The following is a 26,143-nucleotide window of genomic DNA, read 5'->3' on the forward strand; positions in this document are numbered from 1 at the left end:
CAGCTATTCAAATAAAATTCAATGCCACCCACCCTCCACCCCAACATTACAAGCTCTTTTATAGAAAGACCTGAAAGGCTTGGTCCTCCTAACCAGAGGACCAGCAGTTGGTATAAAGGGAGGATGGAGCAGTGATGATGTCAAGTAGGCCTGGGATGGGAATCAGAATACAAAGGATCCTTGGAACAAAAAGCCTATTATTATTCGATGTTGGAGAAGATGAGAAGTCCCTGATTCAGTCTACAAAAAGCAATTAAAAGGCTAGAGCTGGTTTTAACTAAATTCCAGGGGAAGAAAACTATCAGGATGCAAACCCTTGAGCCAATCCGTTAGAGAAGCCTGGGTGGTCTAGTGGAAAGAGCATGGGTCCGAGGGGACTTGGACTGTAATTCCATCTCTTCCTCTGGCCTCCTGGGTGACCTTGGACAAGTCACTTAACCTCACTGGGCCTCACTTTCCTCATCTGTAAAATGGGGATAAAACATTTGCTCTTCCTACCTCTTAGACTGTGAGTCCTGTGGGGAAAAGGTACAGTGTCTGATCCGATGAGCCCACTGTTGGGTAGGGACTGTCTCTATATGTTTCCAACTTGTACTTCCCAAGCACTTAGTACAGTGCTCTGCACATAGTAAGCGCTCAATAAATACGATTGATTGATTGATGACCATATATCTATCAAGTGCATGGCATACTGCAAGCGCTTAGTACTGCGCTCTGCACACAGTAAGTGCACAATAAATATGATTAATCAATTGAACACCACCAATGATAATGAATAATAATACCTATTTTTCTGGAATTCAGCTTCAGAAACCTGATAAACCTAAGCATTCCTAGCACTAGCAACGGCTAAGAGCAAAGCTCAATTGGTACAAGCTGCTTGGTTCATCATGGTGCTTGTGAAACTATGAACACTGAGAGATAATACAAACCAAAAGTAGTTTGTGGCTGGTTGGTGAGGTGAGAGTCTGCCTTATATATTGTTTCAAAAGACTGGAAGGCAACAGGAATCTTTGATTTTTTTTTTTTTACAGGTGCATGTTAAATGCTTCATCTGTGCCAGGCACTGTATTAAGTGCTGGGGTAGATATAAAATAATCAGGTTGAACACAGTTCCTGTCCCACATGAGGCTCACAGTCTTAAACCCCATTTTACAGATGAGGTGACTGAGGCCCAGAGAAGTTCAGTGACTTGCCCAAGGTCACACAGTAGACAAGTGGTAGAATCTGGGCCAGAATCTATTTGTTGCTCATTTTTGGAGTTGGAGTTTTTGCTGTTAGCGGGTGGCAAGAAACAGCTAGTTGTGAATATTTATTGGCCAAGTTTCACTCACGATTGGGCATTCAGTGTTCGATATGGATCATAAAATTTTTGTTACAGTTATAATTGCGATGCTATTTATTAAGTGCCTACCACGTGCCAATCACTGTGCTAAATGGTCGAGTGGATTACAAGATAAATCAGACTGGACACAGTCCCTGGTCCACATAGGGTTCACAATCTATGGGATAGAGAATTGGTATTTTATTCCTATTTTATAGACCAGAAAAGTGAGGCTCAGAAAAGTTAATGCAGAGAAAGTCATATAGCAGGCACAAGGCAGAGGTAGGACTAGAATGCTCTTTCCACTAGGCCCCATTGCCTCTCTAGTCAGACCCATGATTAAAAATACAAATGGTCACCAACCTCTGAAACATAAAGAACAGAATTCTAGAAACTGCTTAAGACTCACCTCAACGTCACAGGGAAAAAGACTTTTGTGGATTAAAACCCTACCCTCCTTGCCCTCCACCCCCCCCCCCAACAAAATAAAATAAAAAGAATTTCCTTCCATTAGGGAGAGAAAATGACAAAGTCAATAGGATGAAGGTATTCTGACCAACTGGGCAATCTTAGGGACTGGGTTTCTATGCTGGCCGCTGGGAAGAGAAAATGGATTGACTGGATATAGTAGAGTTTGAGGACCCCATAGGACATTGATAAAGAATTCTGCCTCTCTCTGGGAATGATCTTTCAAGTTGATGATAGAGGCTTGAAAATATAGGATTTTGAGATGGTTAATGTGAAAAGGGAACACACTTCACGATTTTCAAGGGGGGAAACCATGACCCTATCAAACCAAGTGACATAATCTGATCTTTGCATCGTCTCCGCTTTACCTGAAGAAGCTTCTTGACGCATTCATGGTGGCCGTTCTTTGCTGCAAGGTGTAAAGCACTGTGCCCTGAATGGCAGGAGGAAAAGCATACCGGCATTTAGAAACTCAGCATATTTCCATCATGGAGCAGTGACAAGCGAACAGGCTTTTCTACTACTGAGGTTACATCGCAAATAGAAGGTTCGGAGGTTCAAACACAGGCTCGTGGTAGAAGATGAGTAAGAGAGCAGAAATTCCGAGCTTAGAATAGTGCTCAGTGCTTAGAACAGTACTTGACATATAGTAAGTGCTTAACAAATACCATCACTATTATTAGTCTTCTAGACTAGTCTAGAAGTCTAGTCTAGTCTAGTCTTCTAGACTGTGAGCCCACTGTTGGGTAGGGACTGTCCCTATATGTTGCCAACTTGTACTTCCCAAGCACTTAGTACAGTGCTCTGCACACAGTAAGCGCTCAATAAATATGATTGATTGATTGATTGATTATTTTATCCCCATTTTACAGGTGAGGAAACTGACTTGCCCAAGGACACACAACAGGCAAGCTACCCAGCCGGGACTAGAAACCGTGTCTCCTGACTGCCGGTCCCAGCTCTTTCCATTTAGCCAAACTGCCTCCCAGGGTGGCGGGGGGAAGAAAAGTTTTCCAGAGCAACGTTGGGTCAGGTTAAAGAAAACTCCACAGGAAATGCAAGACAAGGAGCACGCTCTCCCTTCAAACACGCTTATCAGAGATGGGAAGCCCAGGTTTTCAGGGATCAAAGGAACGTTTTATTCACTTTGCCCTCATTTGGATAGAAGCAGCCAAACCGTATTTAAGTACAGTAGTAACTTAGATTAGCCATCATGCAATCTAGACCATGTTCCATCACCATCAAGCAAGATCGTTCTCCTCAACTACCCCTTCTTTCTATGCTCCCTGGGTTTGGAGGTAGTACCAGTCTCTTCCTCTTCCCTAACCTACTTCATACAGAATAAGTTGTGGGGGATTTCCTCATCCTTTGTTCTTTCTGGCACCCGCTGTCCTGAAACCCAGATCTGAGCTCACTCAGAGCTCACGGGGAAGCAGCGTGGCTCAGTGGAAAGAGCCCGGGCTTTGGAGTCAGAGGTCATCGGTTCAAATCCCGGCTCCTCCACTCGTCAGCTGTGTGACTTTGAGCAAGTCACTTAACTTCTCTGGGCCTCTGTTCCCTCATCTGTAAAATGGGGATTAAGACTGTGAGCCCCCAGTGGGACAACCTGATCACCTTGTAAACTCCCCAGTGCTTAGAACAGTGCTTTGCACATAGTAAGCACTTAATAAATGCCATTATTATTATTATTATTATTATTATTATTATTATTATTATTATTATCACTCATGCTTGCCTAGGCTTGCCAGTGCCCCCTTCTATTGTTTCCACCTGGTTCTGTTTGTCTGCTCCAACAAGGAAGCCAAATGGAGATGGCACGGTCTGGCCTAGCCAGAACCATGCAACTCGCCTTCTTGCCTCATCTCCTCCCCTCGCAAACTTCCCTCAACACTATTTTAACTAGACCTTAACCTAGCAATCAGGTGACAATATCGGTCATTTTTAAGAACGGTATCTCAGCCCTTTTGTCAAAATGTTTTACTTGGTTCCTTAATTCTAATCTTGCATCTGCTCTGCGTAATCTCTCTGGGCCTTGGTTTCTTCATTCGTAAAATAGGGACAGTGCCTCTCTCACAGGGATGGTGTGAGGATAAAATGAGAACATTTCACGTTAAAGTATTCCAGAAAAAATTACAAACTCAAGATGTTATTATTATGAAAGTGACAGAAGGATCTCCCCCTTCTAGACTGTGAGCCCTTTGTTGCATAGGGACCGTCTCTATATGTTGCCAACTTGTACTTCCCAAGCACTTAGTATAGTGCTCTGCATACAGTAAGTGCTCAATAAATATGATTGAATGAATGAATCACCCCTCATTTGGAAAAAGAAAATGCTAAAAGAAAGACAATGTTCACATGGTCTGATTGTTGTTCACAAGACTTCCACAGAAGTCTTGGGAGCTTTTCATGTGTTCCTATGTACAGAGCACCTCCACAGAACACACCTGCTACTTGCAGAGCACTGTACTGAGCACAAACTCTGTAATAATAATGATGGTATTTGTTAAGTGCTTACTATGTGCAAAGCACTATTCTATGCGCAGGGGGGATACAAGGTGATCAGGTTGTCCCACGTGGGGCTCACAGTCTTAATTCCCATTTTACAGATGAGGTAACTGAGGCTCAGAGAAGTTAAATGACTTGCCCAAAGTCACACAGCCGATAAGTGGCGGAGCCAGAATTAGAACCCATGACTTCTGACTCCCAAGCCCGTGCTCTTTCCTCCGAGCCACGATGTTGTACTGAGCGTTCCTGCTGTGCAGAGTGCTGTATGTCCGGGACAGGGACTGAGTTTTACACAAGAAATTGTAAATTTAAAATAGTGCTATTAATCCCATAGAAATGCCCTGCAATGATTTATCGAAAAAAATTCACCACCCGTAAAACTCAGATGCTTCATCATCATCAATCGTATTTATTGAGCACTTACTATGTGCAGAGCACTGTACTAAGCGCTTGGGAAGTACAAATTGGCAACATATAGAGACAGTCCCTACCCAACAGTGGGCTCACAGTCTAAAAGAATTTTAAAAGAATGTTTCTGCTTATTTTCTCTCCCCAGCTACCGACTCTTGGGTTTCATTAGAATTAATAACAGTCACAGCACAGGGTGTTTCCCACAGAGTACTGACCAATTAATGGTCCTTTCCTGCCCCTGAGGACACCTGTCTCTTTCAGTTCCTCTTTAATCTGGAGGAAAATCCGTGAAACTCTGCTGCGGCTATTTAATTCCACCCTTTTGGCAAAGCTGTATTGCTGCTCTTATTTAATTACTTTCTAAATAGGCTGACAACTATGAGGTAGCCAAAAGCCCTATGAAGGGTGGGTGTTTTATTCCCCCAGACTGATTTATACATTCAGATACCGTCTGAATACCGTCACCAAATCCTGCCGGTCTCACCTCCGCGACATAGCCAAGATCCGCCCTTTCCTCTCCATCCAAACTGCTACCCTACTCATTCAATCTCTCATCCTATCCCGACTGGACTACTGCATCAGCCTCCTCTCCGATCTCCCATCCTCCTGTATCTCCCCACTTCAATCCATACTTCACGCCGCTGCCTGGATCGTCTTTGTGCAGAAACGCTCTGGGCATGTTACTCCCCTCCTCAAAAATCTCCAGTGGCTACCAATCAATCTGCACATCAGGCAGAAACTCCTCACCCTGGGCTTCAAGGCTGTCCATCACCTCGCCCCCTCCTACCTCACCTCCCTTCTCTCCTTCTACAGCCCACCCCGCACCCTCTGCTCCTCTGCTGCTAATCTCCTCACCGTGCCTCATTCTTGCCTGTCCCGCCGTCGACCCCCGGCCCACGTCCTCCCCCTGGCCGGGAATGCCCTCCCTCTGCCCATCCGCCAAGCTAGCTCCCTTCCTCCCTTCAAAGCCCTACTGAGAACTCACCTCCTCCAGGAGGCCTTCCCAGACTGAGCCCCCTCCTTCCTCTCCCCCTTCTCTCCCTCCCCATCCCCTGCCTTACCTCCTTCCCCTCCCCACAGCACCTGTATATATGTGTATATGTTTGAACATATTTATTACTCTATTTATTTTACTTGTACATATTTATTTTATTTGGTTTATATGCTTTGTTTTGTTGTCTGTCTCCCTCTTCCAGACTGTGAGCCCGCTGTTGGGTAGGGACTGTCTCTATATGTTGCAAACTTGTACTTCCCAAGCATGTAGTACAGTGCTCTGCACACAGTAAGCACTCAATAAATACGATTGAATGAATGAATGAATTCAGAGGAATATAACCTTTCAGAGGAAATACATCAGAGTTAGCCTGAGGCCAAACCCCTGCGTGCTGAAGGAGAACTCCATCCAATAGTTGACAAAGGAACACCAAATAGCCATGTTATGTCTGTTTCCCAATGTCCCCCTACATAACCAAAAGCACTTTCCCCATTTTCAAAGCCTTACTGAAATCATACCTCCTCCAGAAAGTCTTCCCTGGCTAAACTCTCATCTCCTTCCCTACTGCCCCCTCAAGCACTTAGCCCCACTCCCTAAGCACTCAGGCACCCCCCACCTTAATAATAATAATAATAATGACATTTGTTAAGCGCTTACAATGTGCAAAGCATTGTTCTAAGCGCTGGGGAGGATACAAGGTGATCAGGTTGTCCCACATGGGGCTCAAGGTCTTCATCCCTATTTTACAGATGAGGGAACTGAGGCCCAGAGAAGTGAAGTGACTTGCCCAAAGTCACACAGCAGACATGTGGCAGAGCCGGACTCAGAACACAAGACCGCTGGCTCCCAAGCCCGGGCTCTTTCCATTGAGCCACGCTGCTTCTCTTATGTACACATCTTTAATTTATTTAATTATATGATTGTCTCCGCCTCTAGATTGTAAGCTCATTGGCATGTTTCTGTTTACTATTATATTGTGCTCTCCAAAGTGCTCTGCACTTAGCGCTCAATACAATTGACTGACTACACTTAGGCATAGATCCTTACACTCAATTTCTTCACTTAATAAATCTGTAATTTATTATAAGGTCTGCTTCCCCTCATAGACTTTAAGCTCTCTGAGGGCAGGGATAATGTCAGCCAACTCTATTGAACTCTTGCAAGTACTTAGTTCAGGACTCGGCACAAAGTCATCACTCAACACCCCCCACCCCCGATTGATCGAAATGAAGCTATCACTGTTAGCTGCCATCATGGACCATCACCAAACATTAATTTGATGCAGGTTGTCTTCATTCATTCATTCAATTCACTCAATCCTATTTATTGAGTGCTCACTGTGTGTAGAGCACTATACTAAGTGCTTGGGAAAGTACAACATGACAATAAACAGTGCCATTCCTTGACCACAATGTGCTTACAGTCTACAGTCCGCCCTATTCTTCCTCTCTTCTGCATTACTTACCTGCGCTTTAGACCAGAATCCCTAAATAATTTGAAACTCACTCCACCCCTCCACCATTTATGTTCACAGCTTTAAATCAGTCATCATCAATCGTATTTACTGAGCGCTTACTATGTGCAGAGCACTGTACTAAGCACTTGGGAAGTACAAATTGGCAACATAATGGCATTTACTAAGGGCTTACTGTGTGCAAAGCACTGAACTAAGTGCTTGAGAAAGTTGGAAGACACACTTCTCTGTTGCTCCCCCCTACTTCCCAGGACTTAATCACCTACCTCACCTCTTTGATGCCAATACAAATAAACAAAATTACAGATAAGTACTATGAGTCTGGGAGGGGGGGGGGGAAGAACAAAGGGAGCCTGTCAGGGCGACACAGAAGAGAGTGGGAGATGAGGAAAAGTGGGGCTTAGTCTGGGAAGGACTTTTGGAGGAGATGGGCCTTCAGTCAGTCTTTGAAGGGGGAGCGTAATTGTCTGTCAGATATCAGGAGGGAGGGCGTTTCAAGTCAGAGGCAGGACTTGGGCGAGGGGTCAGTGGCGAGACAGGCAAGATCAAGGCTCAGTGAGAATATTAGTACTAGAGTAGCCAAGTTTGGGGGCTGGGTTGTAGGAGAGAAGCAAGGCGAAGTAGGATGGGGCTGGGCGATGGAGTACTTAAAAGTGGATAGGGAGGAGTTTTTGTTTGATACAGAGGTGGATGGGCAACCACTAGATTTTTTTGAGGAGCGGGGTGACATGTCCTGAGCCTCTTTGCAGAAAATGATCCGGAAAGCGAACCTTCCCTTTTCATTCCCACACATCATCAAATGAATCAATAGTATTTACTGAGTGCTTACTGTGTGCAGAGCACTGTGCTAAGTGCTTGGAAGAGTGCAATATAAGAGTTGGTAGACATGTTCTCTGTTCATTCATTCATTCATTCAATCATATTTATTGAGCGCTAACTGTGTGCAGAGCACTGTACTAAGCGCTTGGGAAGTACAAGTCAGCAACATATAGAGACGGTCCCTACCCAACAATGGGCTCACAGTCTAGAAGGGGGAGACAGACAACAAACAAAACAGGTAGACAGGTGTCAGAACAAATAGAATTAAATGGAATTATTCACAAGACGATGGCTCCACCGTTATCACATTCAGGAACAGCATCCTAAGGAGGTGACAGTAACTTCCACTCTCTCCTGGAAACTCTTTTCAGCATTATATCCAAGTGGAAATTTCCCAATTCTCCAGCCCCACCTTATTCTTCCTCTCTTCTGCATTACTTACCTGCACTTTAGACCAGAATCCCTAACTATTTTGAAACTCACTCCACCCCTCCACCATTTATGTTCACAGCTTTAAATCAATGGCACTTACTAAGGGCTTACTGTGTGCAAAGCACTGAGCTAAATGCTTGAGAAAGCTGGAAGACACACTTCTCTGTTGCTCCCCCTTACTTCCCCGGACTTAATCACCTACCTTACCTCTTTGATGTCCTACTTCCACTCAGCCGGGACACTTGGCTCCTCTAATGCCAACCTACTCACTGTACCTCAGTCTTTATCTCGCCACTGAGTTCTTACCCCCATCTTGCCTCTGGCCTGGAACATCCTCCCTCTTCATAGCTGACAGATGACCACTCTCTCCACCTTCACGGCCTTATTAAAAATACATCTCTTCCAAGAGGCCTAACTACACCCTCATTTCCTCTTATCCAACTCCCTTCTGGGTCGCCCTCACACTTCTGTACTCTTTATTCACCCCTCCCTCAGCCCTACAGCACTTAGGTACATATCCATAATTTATTAATATTAATGTTGGTCACTCTAGACTCTAAACTAGTAGGCAGGGAACATTAATTCATTCATTCAATTGTATTTATTGAGTGCTTACTGTGTGCAGAGCACTGCACTAAGCACTTGGGAAGTACAAGTCGGCAACACATGGAGAAGGTCCCTACCCAACAACGGGCTCACAGTCTAGAAGGGGGAGACAGACAACAAAACAAAACAAGTAGACAGGTGTCAGCACCATCAGAATAAATAGAATTATAGTCATATACACATCATTAATAAAATAAAGTAATAAATATGTACAAATATAAAATGTATATTTATATACATTTATATACAATTCAATCATATTTATTGAGCGCTTACTGTGTGCAGAGCACTGTACTAAGCACTTGGGAAGTACAAGTCAGCAACATATAGAGACGGTCCCTACCCAATAACAGGCTCACAGTCTAGAAGGGGGAGACAGACAACAAACAAAACATGTAGACAGGTGTCAGAACAAATAGAATTAAATGGAATTATTCACACAACAAGAGGACGGCTCCACTGTCATCACACTCAGGGATAAATATACAAATATAAATATACAAGTGCTGTGGGGAGAAGAAGGAGGTAGGGCAGAGGGAGGGGGGTGATGAGGAGAGGAGGAGGAGGAGAGGAAAAAGGGGGGGCTCAGTCTGGGAAGGCCTCCTGGAGGAGGTGAGCTCTCAGTAGGGCTTTGAAGGGAGGAAGAGAGCTAGCTTGGCGGATGTGTGGAGGGAAGGCAATCCAGGCCAGGGGGAGGACGTGGGCTGGGGGTCGACGGTGGGACAGGCGAGAACTAGGCCCGGTGAGGAGATTAGCGGCAGAGGAGCGGAGGGTGCGGGCTGGGCTGGAGAAGGAGAGAAGGGAGTTGAGGTAGGAGGGGGCGAGGTGATGGACAGCCTTGAAGCCGAGAGTGAGGAGTTTTTGCTTGATTTGAAGGTTGACAGGCAACCACTGGAGATTTTTGAGGAGGGGAGTGACATGCCCAGAGCAAATACTCTTCCCCGCTTCAAAGCCTTATTTGAAGGCACATCTTCTCCGAGAGGCCTTCCCTGACTAAGACCCAATTTTCCTTATTTCCTATTCCCTTCTGAGTCACCCTTGTCTTGCTCCCTTTGCTCTTCCCCCTCTCCCAGCCCCACAGCACTTATGTATATATCTGTAATTTTATTTATTTGTATTGATGTCTGTCTCCCCCCCACACCCCACCCCACCACCGCAGACTGTGAGCTCGTTGTGGGCAGGGATTGTCACTCTTTATTGTTGTATTGTGCTTTCCCAAGTTGCTTAATACAGTGCTCTGCACACAGTAAGCACTTAATAAGTATGACTGAATGAATGTGTGTGTATGTATATAATAATAATAATAATAATGGCATTTATTAAGTGCTTACTATGTGCAAAGCACTGTTCTAAGTGTATATATATATAATATATATGTGTACGTATATATCAGATTAAATGAGTATAGAGAGAAACTAGGTTTTGTCTCTCTGATCCATTCATATCCTCTCTGTAAACAAGAAAAGGATAAACAGGAGTACCAAGCTCCATCAGCCCTTGCTGTTTAATCAGTTGATAGTGTCTGAGCGCCTAACAGGTGCCGACATTGGCACTAAACATTTGTTGAGGGGAGGGGACAGTAGAGGCGTGAAGGAAACATGGTCCTTGCCTTCAAAGAACTTACAATCTAATGGAGGAAACCGACAGACCAACTGATCACTGGCAGTTTTTGAGACAGACCCAAGCCATTCATAAATAGCTGTAGAAGCCGATAGCAGGAATATGGAAGGGTAGACATAGAAATGAGTCAGTTTGATATACACTGAAACTATGTATTAATCTAAGGGTAGGAATGATGCAATCCGGGGAGAAGCAGCATGGCCTAGTGGAAAGAGCATGGGACTGGGAGTTAAAACTCGACTCTGCCATCTGCCTGCTGGGTGACCTTGGATAAGTCATTCAGCTTCTTCGTGCCTCAGTCCCCTCATCTGCAAACTGCGGAATCAATCCCTGTTCTCCCTCCTACTTAGACTGCAAGCCCCACGTGGGACCTGAATTTTTTGTATCTGCCCCAGGGCTTAGTACAATCAATCAATCGTATTTATTGAGCACTTACTGTGTGCATAGCAAGTGCTTAACAAATACCACTACTGTTCATTATTATTATTGTTATTATTATTATTATTGTTAGGAGGACCTTAACCTGGGAATGCCTTCTGGAAGAGGTGGGATTTCAGGAGGGCTTTGAACAAGTTGGGAGAGCTGTGGTCCTGCACATTTAAGGGAGGAGGAAGTTCCAGGCTGGGGGTAGAACCTGTATATATGTATATATGTTTGTACATATTTATTACTCTATTTATTTATTTATTTATTTATTTATTTATTTATTTATTTTACTTGTACATATCTATTCTATTTATTTTATTTCGTTAATATGTTTGGTTTTGTTCTCTGTCTCCCCCTTCTAGACTGTGAGCCCACTGTTGGGTAGGGACTGTCTCTATATGTTGCCAACTTGTACTTCCCAAGCGCTTAGTACAGTGCTCTGCACACAGTAAGCGCTCAATAAATACAATTGATTGATTGATTGATTGATTGATAGGGCCTGAGCAAGGGGCTGGCTGATTACCATTCCTAGATTCTTTGTTCATGGATTTGCTCTTTGCAGTGACCCTCCATTGTGAGCAATGTCATGGTCCCCGGTACCAGGATCTGCTTAATCCCGGACATTTTCCCAGGAAGGGAATGGTTGAATAGAAAGGAAACAGTTCAGAACTGGCTGGACTTTGGAGACCGCTCTGGAAGGAGTGAAAACTGGGAGGAGTGAAGGCACATCTCCTCCAAGAGAGCTTCCCAAACTGAGCCCTACTTTTCCTCATCTCCCACTCCCTCTTACATCACCCTGACTTGCTCCCTTTGCTCATCCCCCTCTCCCAGCCCCACAGCACTTACACACATATCTGTACTCTTATTTATTTGTGTCGATGTCTGTCTCCTCCACTCTTGACTGTAAGTTCATTGTGGGCAGGGAATGTCATTGCCTATTTTTAATAATAATAATAATTATGGTATTTGTTAAGCACTTACTACGTGCCAGACACTATACTAAGCACTGGGGTGGATACAAGCAAATCGGGTTGGACACAGTCCCAGTCCCGCATAGGGCTCACAGTCTTATTTCCCATTTTACAGATGAGGTAACTGAGGCCCAGAGAAGTGAAGTAACTTGCCCAAGGTCACACAGCAGACAAGTGGCAGAACCAGGATTAGAAACCATGACTTTCTGATGCCCAGGCCCGTGCTCTATCCACTCTGCCATGCTGCTTCCCATTGTTGTATTATACTTTCCCAAGCACTTACTACAGTGCTCTGCACTCAGTAAGCGCTCAATAAATATGACTGAATGGATAAATGAATAGACAGAGCAGCAGCAGTGGCAGTCTTAACGACAGGAGTAAGGTGTCACTAGGATTTTGATGTTTCAGGGACGTGAGTCCAAGGAGGAGACAGGTGTTCTTATATCTCTCTCCCCAGCTGCCAGTCACTGTGGGCACCCATTTTCCTTCGCAGAACTCCTTACTTTCCCAAATCCACCAGGCCACATTACCATCAAAGCCCTTCTAAAATCCCACTTGTTGCAATTTCCCCAACTACTCCCCACTTCCCTGGTCAGGCCTCTCTACTGGCTCCTCTGTTAGCTCTGTTGGAACTTGGGCATGTAATAATAATAATAATAATAATGGCATTTGTTAAGCGCTTACTATGTGCAAAGCACTGTTCTAAGCGCTGGGGAGGTTACAAGGTGATCAGGTTGTCCCACATGGGGCTCACAGTCTTAATCCCCATTTTACAGATGAGGGAACTGAGGCACAGAGAAGTGAAGTGACTTGCCCAAGGTCACACAGCTAACAATTGGCGGGGTTGGCATTTGAACTCATGACCTCTGACTCCCAAGCCCAGGCTCTTTCCATTGAGCCACGCCGCTTCTCATGTACTCCATGTAATCCATTTATTCATTTATTTCAGTCTGTCATCTTCATGACAGAAGCCGTCATAGAGAAGCAGCGTGGCTCAATGGAAAGAGCACGGGCTTTGGAGCCAGTGGTCATGGGTTCAAATCCCGGCTCCACCACTTGTCAGCTGTGTGACTTTGGGCAAGTCACTTCACTTCTCTGTGCCTCAGTTACCTCATCTGTAAAATGGGGATTGACTGTGAGCCCCCTGTGGGACAACCTGATCACCCTGTAATCTCCCCAGTGCTTAGAACAATGCTTTGCACATAGTAAGCGCTTAATAAATGCCACCATTATTATTATTATTAGCTTGTAAGCACCTTGAGGGCAGACTTTGGTTCTTCCACTCTTATTGTGCACTTCCAAATACACTATAGCACAGTACTTTGGCATCCAATAAATCCTGATAATAAGCATACGTCCTTTGAGAGGCAATTGGGCACCTTGCAGAGAATATTGCGGATCTTATAACTGAACCAAATTACCTCCATTACTTTATCATTTGCTGTTTACAAGGATTGCGGGAATATAACCTCTAGGAACAGTGAGCGAGACCTGATCTGTAATCAATCAAAGGTATTTACTGAGTGCTTACCGTGTCATGGCACTGTACTAAGTGCTTAGGAGAATACAAAGCAATATAGGTTGAGCCCTGCCCACAAGGAGTTTAATGGGGGAGTTTACAATCTAATGGAGGAGTTTAGTCACCAGACCTAAATAGTTTAGAACAAGTGCCAGAACACACAACTGTTGTGCAAGCCAATACACACACACACAAACAAACACACTTCCAGGAAACCAAGATAAGACATTTTTTCCTTCCCGCTTAATAGTGGGGAAACCTACCAGCAGTATCCTGGGCTGTTACGTCCGCGCCATGGGTAACCATGCTCCTGAGGCACTCTGCATGACCTTTTGTGGCAGCCAGATGAAAACTGGAGATAAAAACAGAAGAACATTAAGGTTTAGCTAGCTAAGATTCACTATCCCCCTTCCCTCTTTCTCTCAAGCGCTCAGTACAGTGCTTGGCACACAGTAAGTGCTCAATAAATACGACTGACTGAGTGAATGAAAAATCACTAATGATAAGTGGCATTTTTTAATCACTTACTGTGTGCCAAGCATGGTACTAAGCACTGGGGTAGATACAAACAAATAGGATTAGCCACAGTCCCTGCCTCACATGGGGCTCACAGTCTTAATCCCCATTTGGCAGATGAGGTAACCGAAGCCCAGAGAAGGTAAGTGTCTTGCCCAAAGTCACACAACGGACATGTGGGGGAGCCAAGATTTGAACCCAGGTCCTTCTGACTTCCAAGCCAGTACTCTATCAATCAATCAATCATATTTACTGAATCAATCAATCAATCATATTTACTGAGCACTTACTGTGTGCAGAGCACTGTACTAAGCGCTTGGGAAGTACGAGTTGGCAACATATAGAGACAGTCCCTACCCAACAGTGGGATCCATTAGGACACACTGTTTCTCAAACTTTTGTTGCTTCTTGGATCATTACAGTTTTTCTAAAATGCCTTGAGCTAGCAGAAGACCATCTATAATCAGTCAATCAATGGTATTTATTAAGTGTTTACTGTGTGCAGGCCACTGTACTAAGCTCTTGGGGGAGGACAATGCAACAGAGTTTGTGTAGACATGTTCCCTGCCCACAGTGAGCTTACAGTCTCTAAGGGCTCAATATGAGTTGGTATTCTTTTATCCGACGCTCTCCCCTTTTCTTCCCTCTATGGATAATCAGGGGCAAATTGACCAGAGCATATGATCAGGAAACCTTCCACTCAAGAGGGGGCTTCTTTTTGAAAAGGAATGAAAATGACAAAAGGAAGGAAAATTTCAATCCCCCACACCAACCCTCCAAAATCACAAAGGGGTGCCTAACCCTGAAAAAGGAAAATGCTCAGGTGAAGGGGGGAGAAAGAAGGACAGGGGGAGAAAGAAGGGCGGGGAGAGAAAGAAAGGGGAAGAAAAAGAAAGGGGTGAGAGGAGAAATGAGAAGGAGAAAGCTGACCAGACAGATAGGTAGAGGACGCATTGGTCGGAGACTGAGATCAGAACCTGGTCTAAAGCAGAGCATCATCCTCATCCTTGTATAGCTTAGTGGGAAAGCAGCATGGCTTGGGAGTCAGAGGACGTGGGTTCAAAACCCAGCTACACCACTTGTCTGCGGTGTGACCTTGGGCAAGCCACTTCACTTCTCCGTCCCTCAGTTACTTCATCTGTACAATGGGGATTATGGCTGTGTGACCCACAACCTGATTACTTTGTATCTACCCCAGCGCTTAGAACAGTACTCTGCACATAGTGAACGCTTAATAAATACCATAATCATTAGTATTATTCTTCTTCTCATCTTGAGGAATGCTACTGCAGCAACCTAAGGGGATGAGTCAGAAAGAGTAGAAGGCCGGCAGCTGTTCCTTCCCTTCAATAGTCTTTTCTTTGTCCTTTTGTCTCTCCTCCCCTTTGTCTCCTCTCCCCGGGGCCCTCCCCTGAGGTCTAGAGGAGCATCACTATGGCAAAGGCTCTGTGGGGGGACCCAGCATCTTTCCCATCCAGCTCCGAGCAGTCAGATGCAAATGACTATTGTCAACCCTGCAGATTAATCCCCTGAAGCACAATGGAGCTTGGAGCACAGCCATGCCCCTGCCAAGTCACACTCAACTGGAATGTGGCCTCAGGATGCCAAGAAAATTATTGCCTCGGCTAACAAAAGGCAAGCCGGGGGCTGAAAGAACAATCTGGAGACATGTAGAAGCACTGGAGTACCAATAGCTGTGGGCCTGCTGGGGAAGACTTTGAACAAAAATCTTCAAATATTTCATCCTACGTTGGCAAACTAATTTATGGCTTTATGATTTTGATTGGATTGGTTCTTTTATGACTCTTAGATGAGCTAGGAGCATTTGGCTCTCTCCAGCAGTGACTGGCCATGAGAAAGTCATGGTTACGCATACTATGCATTATATTATTATGCATGTTATACACATTGTTGCCAAAAGCCTCTAATGTAATAGTTCAGAGAATTTCTTTGTTTCCATTAACCAACCATGCAAGACTGGATAACCAAAAGTAAACCCCTCAGGCACAACTATGGAAGTTCAAAGAGCAATAGATTTAGAACCTGAGAGACAGGAAACTCAGAAATGCATTTCAATCTGGGTACTCAAAGAAAAACACAGGAATGTTATGTTGATCCAGAGCCAGGGAATGCAATGGGAGGTCTTCCATGTGGAAGTTAGTGGCTGTTAAATTAAATGGCCCCCATAAAACTGAGCAAGAAGATACCAGGCTTCTAGATTCTAATAGGGTAAACTGAACAGGAAGGAGCTGTGAAGAGTGTTTCGAGGTGAGTTCATTTCAGATAACCAGACACATATTTTCAGGACAAGAATAAAGGCAGAGGAAAACTCCTTCTGGATACGTAAGGAGAATCAGCAAGGAGCAGCATGGCCTAATGGACAGAGCAAGGGCTTGGGAATCAGAAGGACCTGGGATCCACACCTAGCTCTGTCACTTGTCTGCTGTGTGACCTTGGGCAAGTCACTTCACTTGTCTGGGCCTCCGTTATCTCACGTGTAAAATGGGGATTAATACTGCAAGCCTCAAGTGGGACATAATATCCACTCTGATTAGCTTGTACCATCCCCAGCACTTAATACAATGCTGGCACACAGTATGTGTTTAAAAAGTTTCATTTAAAGAAAAAAAATAATTTGCATATTAGGAGGTGGATTATAAACTCTCTTTGAAACCCATGTGAGTTAATCATCACGCTAAAGTGAAGAGCATTTTGCTATTCAATCAATCATATTTATTGAGCACTTACTAAGGATGGAGCACTGTACTAAGTGCTTGAGAGTACAATATAACAGAGTTGATTGACACACTCAAGTGATGAGGGCATCTCTAATTAGGAATGATGGGGAAGTCTTGTTTTGAAGATCAAGGACCAAGAGCAAGCACTTTGTACAGTGCTCTGCACAAGGTAAGCACTCAAAAAATACAACTGAATGACTGACTGAATGAATGAATGACAGAGGAACTGATTCTAGTGATAGTGGCTTGCAGGGCATCCCTTGCACTATATTCATTCATTCATTCAATCGTATTTATTGAGCACTTACTGTGTGCAGAGCACTGTAGTAAGCACTTGGGAAGTACAAGTTGGCAACATATAGAGACGGTCCCTACCCAACAACGGGCTCACAGTCTAGAAGGGGGAGACAGACAACAAAACAAAACATGTGGACAGGTGTCAAGGCATCAGAACAAATAGAAATAAAGCTATATGCACATCATTAACAAAATAAATAGAATAGTAAACATGTACCAGTAAAATAGAGTAATAAATCTGTACAAACATATAAACAAGTGCTGTGGGGAGGGGAAGGATGTAAGGCGTGGGGATGGGGAGGAGGAGAGGAAAAAGGGGGCTCAGTCTGGGAAGGCCTCCTGGAGGAGGTGAGCACTCAGTAGGGCTTTGAAGGGAGGAAGAGAGCTAGCTTGGTGGATGTGTGGAGGGAGGGCATTCCAGGACAGGGGGAGGACGTGGGCCGGGGGTCGACGGCGGGACAGGCGAGAACGAGGTACGGTGAGGAGGTTAGCGGCAGAGGAGCGGAGGTTCCATGCCAGCTGGGGTCCTGCTGGGGCACTGAGGGCAATGAGCCAGTTGGCAGTCAGGGGTACAGCGTATTGTGAAGACCCAAGTTTGTTGCTAGCCCCGTTTACAGCCAAAGTCACCAGATCACAAAGCTGGTGCCGTGCTGTAGTCCCTGAGCCCAATTGTAGTCCTTGGTGGTGGCCAATCAATCAGTAATATTTATTGAGCACTTACTCTCTGTAGATTAATAATAATACTGATAATTATAATAATGGTATTTGCTAAGCACATACTATGTGCCTAGCACTGTTCTAAGCGCTGGGGGAGATACAAGGTAATCAGGTTGTCCCACGTGGGGCTCACAGTCTTAATCCCCCTTTTACAGAGGAGGGAACTGAGGCCCAGAGAAGTGAAGCGACTTGCCCAAAGTCACAGAGCTGACAAGAGGCGGAGCTGGAATTAGAACCCACGACCTCTGACCCCCAAGCCCGTGCTCTTGCTACTAAGCCATGCTGCTCCTCTGATTGCTGTATTAAGCCCTTGGGAGAGTACAATATAAGAGTTGATAATAGTAATGATGATGGTGTTTGTTAAGCATTTACTATGTGCCAGGCACTCTTCTAAGCGCTGGGGTATATACGAGGTAATGAGGTTGTCCCATGTGGGGCTCTCAGTCTTAATCCCCATTTTCCAGAGGGGGTAACTGAGGCACAGAGAAGTTAAGTGACGTCCAAATTCACTCAGCCGATAAGTGGTGGAGCCGGGATTAGAACCCACGATCTTTAACTCCCAAACCCATGCTTTTTCCACTAAGCCACGCTGCTTCTCTGCCTCATTTTGCCATCCTTGCTGGCCAGCTACTTTTTCAGAATTCCTACTGGGTCTATCCACCTCCTGGAATGCCCAAGGTGAATCTTGGGTCAGAACCAGACTGAGCCTCTTTTTTTCCTCTCATCCTCCCCATCCCCCCCGCCCTACCTCCTTCCCCTCCCCACAGCACTTGTGTATATATTTGTACAGATTTATTACTCTATTTTACTTGTACATATTTACTGTTCTATTTATTTTGTTAATGATGTGCATATAGCTTGAATTCTATATGTTCTGATGATTTTGACACCTGTCTACGTGTTTTGTTTTGTTGTCTGTCTCCCCCTTCTAGACTGTGAGCCCGTTTTTGGGTAGGAACCATCTCTATGTGTTGCTGACTTGTACTTCCCAAGCGTTTAGTACAGTGCTCTGCACACAGTAAGCACTCAATAAGTACGATTGAATGAATGAATGAACCCTCCATAGCCCCAATGGGCACAACTGCACTAGCACAGATACAACCCACTTGATAACTTGCTTCTTGTTTCCCACTAAGGTGCTCTCTCCAGTGGATCAAAAGCAGGGCTCGGGAGAGTGCACCATAATAATAATCATAATATATGTTAAGGGTTTCCTATGTGCCAAATACCATACTAAGCACTAGAGTGGAAACAAGATAATCAGGTTGGATACAGTCCCTGTCACTCATAGGGATCACAGTCCAAGTAGGAGGGAGGATAGGTATGGAACCTCCATTTTTCAGGTGAGGCACAGAGAAGTTCATTCATTCAGTCACTCGTATTTATTTATTTATATATTCATTCATTCACTTGTATTTACTGAGCGCTTACTGTGTGTAGAGCACTGTACTAAGCCCTTGGGAAGTACAAGTTGCCAACATATTGAGATGGTCCCTATCCAACAACAGGCTCACAGTCTAGAATTGGGAGACAGACAACAAAAAAAACATGTGGTCAGGTTTCAAGTCATCAGAATAAATAGAGGTAAAACTAGATGCACATCACTGACAAAATAAATAGACTAGTAAATAGGTACAAGTAAAATACATAGAGTCATAAATCTGTACAAACATATATACAGGTGTTGTGGGGAGGGGAAGGAGGTAGGACAGGGGGATGGGGAGGGGGAAAGGAAAAAGGGGGCTCAGTCTGGGAAGGCCTCCTGGAGGAGGTGAGCTCTCAGTAGGGCTTTGAAGGGAGGAAGAGAGCTAGCTTGGCGGATGTGCGGAGGGAGGGCATTCCAGGCCAGGGGGAGGACGTTGACCGGGGGTAGACACGACGGGACAGGCGAGAACGAGGCACAGTGAGGAGGTTAGTGGCAGAGGAGCGGAGGGTGCAGGCTGGGCTGGAGAAGGAGAGAAGGGAAGTGAGGTAGGAGGGGGTGAGGTGATGGACAGCCTTGAAGCCGAGAGTGAGGAGTTTCTGCCTGATTTATTGAGAGCTTACTGTGTGCCGAGCACTGGACTAAGCACTTGGGAAGTACAAATCAGCAACATATAGAGACGGTACCTACCCAAAAATGGGCTCACAGTCTAGAAAGGGGAGACAGAAAACAAAACGAAACAAGTAGACAGGTGTCTACAAGCAGGAAAAATTGTTTCTCATGCTGGGCTTTGCTGTTGGGGCATGGGTTCTTGGGTACTTGAGGTCTCACTGTCCATCTCTCCACTGGTGATGTGAAGGGGATGAACCAAAAAGCCTCATATTGTTTTTCTTTTATTTAAAAAAATGACACAAATAAAATACCCTGAGATCAGCAGCGGTGATGCAAATCAAAGTGGAAAATAGCCTTCAGAATTCTCATGTTTGTTTTCTCTGTATTCAAAAAAAAGACAAAAAGTCCCCCAGGTCTAGCTTCAGTCTGAGGCAAGGGTGACTCCCAACCAACCAAGTTAAATGACTTGCCCAAAGTCATCCAGCAGGTACGTGGCAGATGTGAGATTAGAACCCAGATCCTTTGATTCCCAGGCCTCGGCTGTTTCCACTAGATCGTATTGCTTCTCTCTACAGAAGCAGTCCTCTCTTCTAGAACGTGAGCCCGCTGTGGGCAGGGATTGTCTCTATTTGTTGCTGAATTGGACTTTCCAAGCACTTAGTAAAGTGCTCTGCACACAGTAAGCACTCAGTAAATATAATTGAGTGAACGAATGAATGAATAGAAGCAAAAGACACAGCTCCTGCCTTTTAACAGGTTAAATAAATAAAATATAGTTAGATGTGAGAGTTATTCTGAGTTAAGGCAGATCATATCACTGTCCAAGTCTCTCAAATGCACCATCTAATACCTAGATTCCATGAAGTCTAGACCTTGTCTCTTGGCATATGGAAGACACACAGAGGCCCAGAGTCTGGTTCAGAAAAGAGGCAAGTTAGGAGATCATTCGTTGGGACTTGTCTGTTTACATGGAGAAGTGGATACATGTAAAAACAATAGACACTAATTAAATGCAGACTGAAGAGAGGGCTTCATTTCCCATCATGACTAAAAGCCCTCATCCTCTACAAAGCACATATTGAGTAATCTGGAAATTACATCTATGCTATTGAGAGGAAAGGGCAGAGGAGTGGAAGCATATTTCTCTATTGTTTATTCTATACCTTTCCTTTGGAAGTCCAGAGGGTAGGAATTTTCCACTACAGGAAATCTGGTACCTATCACTAACACTAATTTCTAAAACGCAACAAAACAGATACAAACATGGTAGTGAAATATGTGTCCGAGAGGGAGAAAAAAAAGGTGTTCAAAAGAACAAGATAATCAGAAACAGATCTCGTCCATTTATTAAGGACGTGCATTGAATCCTATAAATGCTTCACAATGCAAAGAATGTCTCTAAGTTATGGTAAAGTGAAACCAGAAATACCTAGTAGTCTCCCCACCACCCCACAGTCAGCTAGTTAAGAAAGCCAGCTGTAGGCCCTAAGCGCTTTTTTGATTCCTGTCCATCTACCTGGATTTTAAGTTGCAGTCTTATGTCAATCAACACAGCTACAAAGTTAAAGTCAGTGGTTCACTACTCTGTCAAGTTAGGCACAACGTCTATTGCCCCGATCCACCCTGATACAGAGTTGCCGTCACCAGACGCAGTCTCAGTCTCCAGCAAAGTGCTCCACTTGAGTTGTTTACATTTTGACAGTCTTCAGAAGAATGATAAACACTTAAATTCAGTTTGGCCAGAGCAACGACACTGCATTATACTGTCAGAACGTGAACAAAAAACAGGACCCATTCATAAGACATTCAAGTTGCAAAGTTGGTTTTGCAAAGTTGGTTTGGTTTCATGGAAAAACACAAAGAGGGAAACTGTGCGTTCAAATAGAACAAAGACTTTCTTGACACCGAATGGAATGGTAAGCAACTCACACCTCTGTGGCAGTTAGCTGGCTCATTTCCAGAGTGCACTGCTTAGTTGACACTTAATTGATCCTTTCACTGAAAGGACATGGATTGGAGGCTTTTATCAAATAGACTGTAAGCTCACAGTAGGCAGAGATCATGTCTGCTTACTCTATTGTATGATACTCTCTCAAGCTTTTGGTATAGTGCTCTGCACACAGCAAGCATTCAGTAAATGCCATTGATTGAATAAATACCACTGACTGAGGAGATTATCCTATCTGCCTCCTGTCTCTCTCCGCTCTAATCCATACTTCACTCTGCTGCACGAATCATTTATCAGCAAAACGTTCAGTTCATGTCTCCCCACTCCTCAAGAACCTTCGGAGGTTGCGCATCCACCTCTCCATCAAACAGAAACTCCTTACCAATGGCTTTAAAGCTTTCAATCAGCTCGCCCCCATCTTACCTCACTTCACTTATCTCCTGCTACAGCCCAGCCCCTACACTCTTCTCCTTTACTGCCAGCTTACGTACTGTGCCCAATCTCATCTAACTCACCACCGACCCCTTTTCCACATCTCCCCACCACCCCCAGTCTGGAATTCCCATAATAATGATAATAATAGTATTTGTTAAGTTCTTACTCTGTGCCAGGCACTGAACTAAGTGCTGGGATGAATACAAGCGAATCGAGTTGGACGCAGTCCCTGCCCATATGGGGCTCACAGTCTCAATCCCTTCCATAAATGCCAGACCACCAATCTCTCTCCACCTTCAAAGCATTACTAAGGTCACATCTCCTCCGAGAGGCCTTCCCTGATTAAACGCCCTTTTCCCCGGCTCACTCTCTCTTCTGCATTATCTGTGCACTTCAATCTGTGATCTTTGGATGCTTGATATTCTCCCCACCCACAACCCCACGGCACTTATGTACATATCTTTAAATTATTATAAATTACTTATTTATTCATATTAATGTCTGTCTCCCCCTCTAGGCTGTAAGCTCATTGTGGGCAGGGAATGTGCCTGCTTGTTTTGCTGTATTGTACTCTCCCAAGTGCTTAGTACAGTGCTCTGTACATAGTACGTGCTCAATAAATACAACTGATTGATTGGTTGACTCATTGGTTAAGTGGGTGTTCTAAAAGCCAAAGGGTAGGGATTACAGACGTTGATGACCCTCTAAGGGGTAGGAAAGGGATTGAAGAGTGAGATGAGGTGTGTGAGAGAGAGAGAGATTTGGGAGAGACTGGGAGAATAATAATGAGAATAATAAAAGAGAATAATACTATTAATAATTTGAATTGCAATTGTGAAACTTTTTTTGTCACAAAAACATCATTCATTCATTCAATCGGATTTATTGAGCGCTTACTGTGTGCAGAGCACTTTACTAAACACTTGGAAAGTACAATTTGGCAACAAATAGAGACAATCCCTACCCAACAACGGGCTCAGAGTCTAGAAGTGGGAGACAGAAAACAAAACAAAACAGAAACAAGTAGACAGGAAACAATAGCAACTCATACTATCTCTTTGGGGCAGAGGCTATAATCCCAATTTAATAGCTGAGAAACCTCAGGCCCAAAGAGGTTAACTGAGGTGACCAAGGTCACAGAGTAGGCCTGTGACAGAGTCAGGACTGGAGTCCATGACTCATGACTCCGAAACCCATAGACCTTAGGCTGATCTCACTCTCCTCTCTCTTCAGGTGATCCCATAAACTGCCCAAATAACTATTGTTATTGTGGTATTTGTTAAACACTTAATATGTGGGGCTAGAGATATAATTACAGTTAGAGCATAGTCCCTGTTCCACATCTATGGTCTCTACACTATAAACTCACTATGGGCAGGGAATGTGTCTGCTAATTCTGTTGTATTTGTATAGTGTTCTGTGCACAAGTGCTCATAAATACAATTGATTAATCTCTAATTTTTCAGAGGAAATTGAAAGAGAAGTTAAGCCAGTTACCCAAGATCACGAAGCAAGGGTAAGCGGAAGAGCTGGGATTAGAGCCAGGTTTCCTGATGTCCAGTCCTGTGCTCTTTCCACTAGGCCTGGGAGAAGGGGAAGGGAAATAAGATAAATGGAGAGAAGAAGAAAAGGGGGAGAAAGAGAAAGGGAAAGGGAAGGTGAGGAAAGAGGGGAGGGAAGGTAGTTGGAAAGAGGTGGAAGGTTGTTAGTGGAAAGAGTTGGAGAGACAGAGCAGCAGTATGTTTTGCAACCACAGCTTTTTTCATTTAGAGATTAGAGAATGCATTTAGTGACATCAGTGTCTGGGGGTTGATGCTGACACAGTTACAGGATAGTTTTGCATGCTCTGAGTGTATATACTTGTTTTGTCAACACACACGATGGGAAAAACCGTTTGAGTTTCTCCGACTGCTTCAATAAGTTCTTTGGCCTTCTTTGGCCAGAGCTTTGCTGGATGCCCAGGTCAAAGAGGTCAGCGCAGCTCCATTTGCCCTCCTGCCTAAACCCATGCCCCAAGAAGCAGTTTCTGGGATGGGGTGGCAGCCTAAAGAATCTAAGTAATCAATTCCCCTCTCCCTATTCCCTTTGAACACCTGCTCATGATCAAATCCAACTTCATTTCCCTTTAACTACCTTCCCAACAGCTTGAAATCTGATTTTGAATCATAAAATCATATCCCAGAGAGGGACGGTTGTACAGTCCTCCTCTCCAGCCCGCACACCTGCTGTCAGGTGAACAAATGACAAAGCCAGTTCAGACAGATGGTCATCTTATTTTCCTCAGGTGTTGAATGTCTATGTATCACCATGGAAGCTGCCTATTTCTCCCTCGAGTCACTGAAGACAGAGAGAAAAATTAGGTGATATTTCATTAAAAAAAATTTCCACCTGTTTGGCGACTTGTCGCCCTTCAGTCCTTTCTTCTCCAAGCTAAGCAATCCTAATTCCTTTTCTCTTTCAACTCTCCATCTCATCTTTTCAGAAGTCAGCTGAACCAAACTCGATGAAATTATTTACTAATAACTTAGAATTAGTATTGCAGTTGTAAAATATGCACTTTCTCATGCCAGGTATGACATTTTATCCTTCCACTACCCCTTTGAGGCATAGGCTAGACTTAGTACAGTGCTCTGTACTTAGCTCTTAGTACAGTGCTCTGCACACAGTAAGCGCTCAATAAATACGATTGATTGATAGGCTAGTACCATTTTATAGCTGAGGAATCTCAGGCCCAGAGAGGTGCATCCAAGGTCTCCTGGCTTCCAAACCCATGCTATCTGTCCTAGATCAATCTTGCTCTCCTCTCTCCTCAAGTGATCCTGGAAGCAAACCAAATAAATGGCAAAGTCTGCTTCTTCTGGGAGCTCATGTTTACCAACTCTGTTGCACTCTTTCAAGCATGTAGTACAGTGTTCTGCACATAGTAAGTGCTCAATAAATACAATTGATTGATTGGTACCGACCTATGGAATCTGGAAACTGGGCATTCTCCTCCTGGGGCCTTATCACCTAGCAAATCCTCACCTACCTAATGCAGACAAGAAGAATATTTTGCTTTTTCCCTTCCATTCCCCCTGGTTGCTAGCACCTCTCAGTACCAAGTTGGCTCTTTAAACAATGGTACCACTTTACTAGATTATAAACTCCTTGTGGGTAGGGATCATGTCTATCCTCTCCCAAGAGCTTCCTAAACTGCTCTGCAAATAGTAAGTACTCAATAAATACCATTGTTTGCTACCCCACTCCTGGTGAGAGGATGTCCAGTTGTGACCCCAAAATAATGAAAAAAAAGTTGTGGCAATAATAATGACATTTGTTAAGTGCTTACTATGTGCAAAGCACTGTTCTAAGCACTGGGGAGGATACAAGGTGGTCAGGTTGTCCCACGCGGGGCTCACAGTCTTAATCCCCATTTTACAGATGAGGTAACTGAGGCCCAGAGAAGTTAAGTGACTTGTCCAAAGTCACACAGCTGGCAAGTGGCGGAGCCGGGATTAGAACCCATGAACTCTGATTCCCAAGCCCGGGCTCTTTCCACTGAGCCACGCTGCTGTTGTATTTGTCAAGGTCTATGTGCCGAGCACTGTGCTAAGCACTGGAATAGATACAAGATATTCAGATTAATCAGTGCCCTAGGTCTTTCCCTGTTGTACTTGTGAATGGCCAGTCTTCTCCACCTGGATGGTGATGAATATTTTTTATTGCTAATTGCACTTATCTACATTTGCCTAAAATTATTTCATCCTTGAAGTTTAATGTAGCTCCACAACAAGTCTTCTAGTGACACAAAACCCCCATTTCCCTCCCCAAGGTCTCATATAAAATCCCTGGGGGCAGATGTGGCTCACGGAGAAACAGTGTGGCTCAATGGAAAGAGCACTGGCTTTG

General features: G+C 44.4%; 1 protein-coding gene across 2 annotated transcripts in view; it reads right to left on the reverse strand.

Annotated features, from left to right (window-relative positions):
• Positions 1 to 26,143, reverse strand: part of RAI14 (retinoic acid induced 14) — a 178,149-nt gene that overhangs the window by 32,090 nt on the left and 119,916 nt on the right. For both annotated transcript variants that reach the window (XM_038743770.1, XM_038743769.1), the window contains exons 4-5: positions 13,833 to 13,921; positions 2,161 to 2,225 (exon numbers count right to left, since the gene is read on the reverse strand). In XM_038743770.1, the coding sequence (XP_038599698.1) occupies positions 2,161 to 2,225; positions 13,833 to 13,921 (154 nt within the window). The remainder of the gene's footprint in view (positions 1 to 2,160; positions 2,226 to 13,832; positions 13,922 to 26,143) is intronic.

This window comes from Tachyglossus aculeatus, chromosome 3, assembly GCF_015852505.1.
Source record: "Tachyglossus aculeatus isolate mTacAcu1 chromosome 3, mTacAcu1.pri, whole genome shotgun sequence".
Taxonomy (NCBI): domain Eukaryota; kingdom Metazoa; phylum Chordata; class Mammalia; order Monotremata; family Tachyglossidae; genus Tachyglossus; species Tachyglossus aculeatus.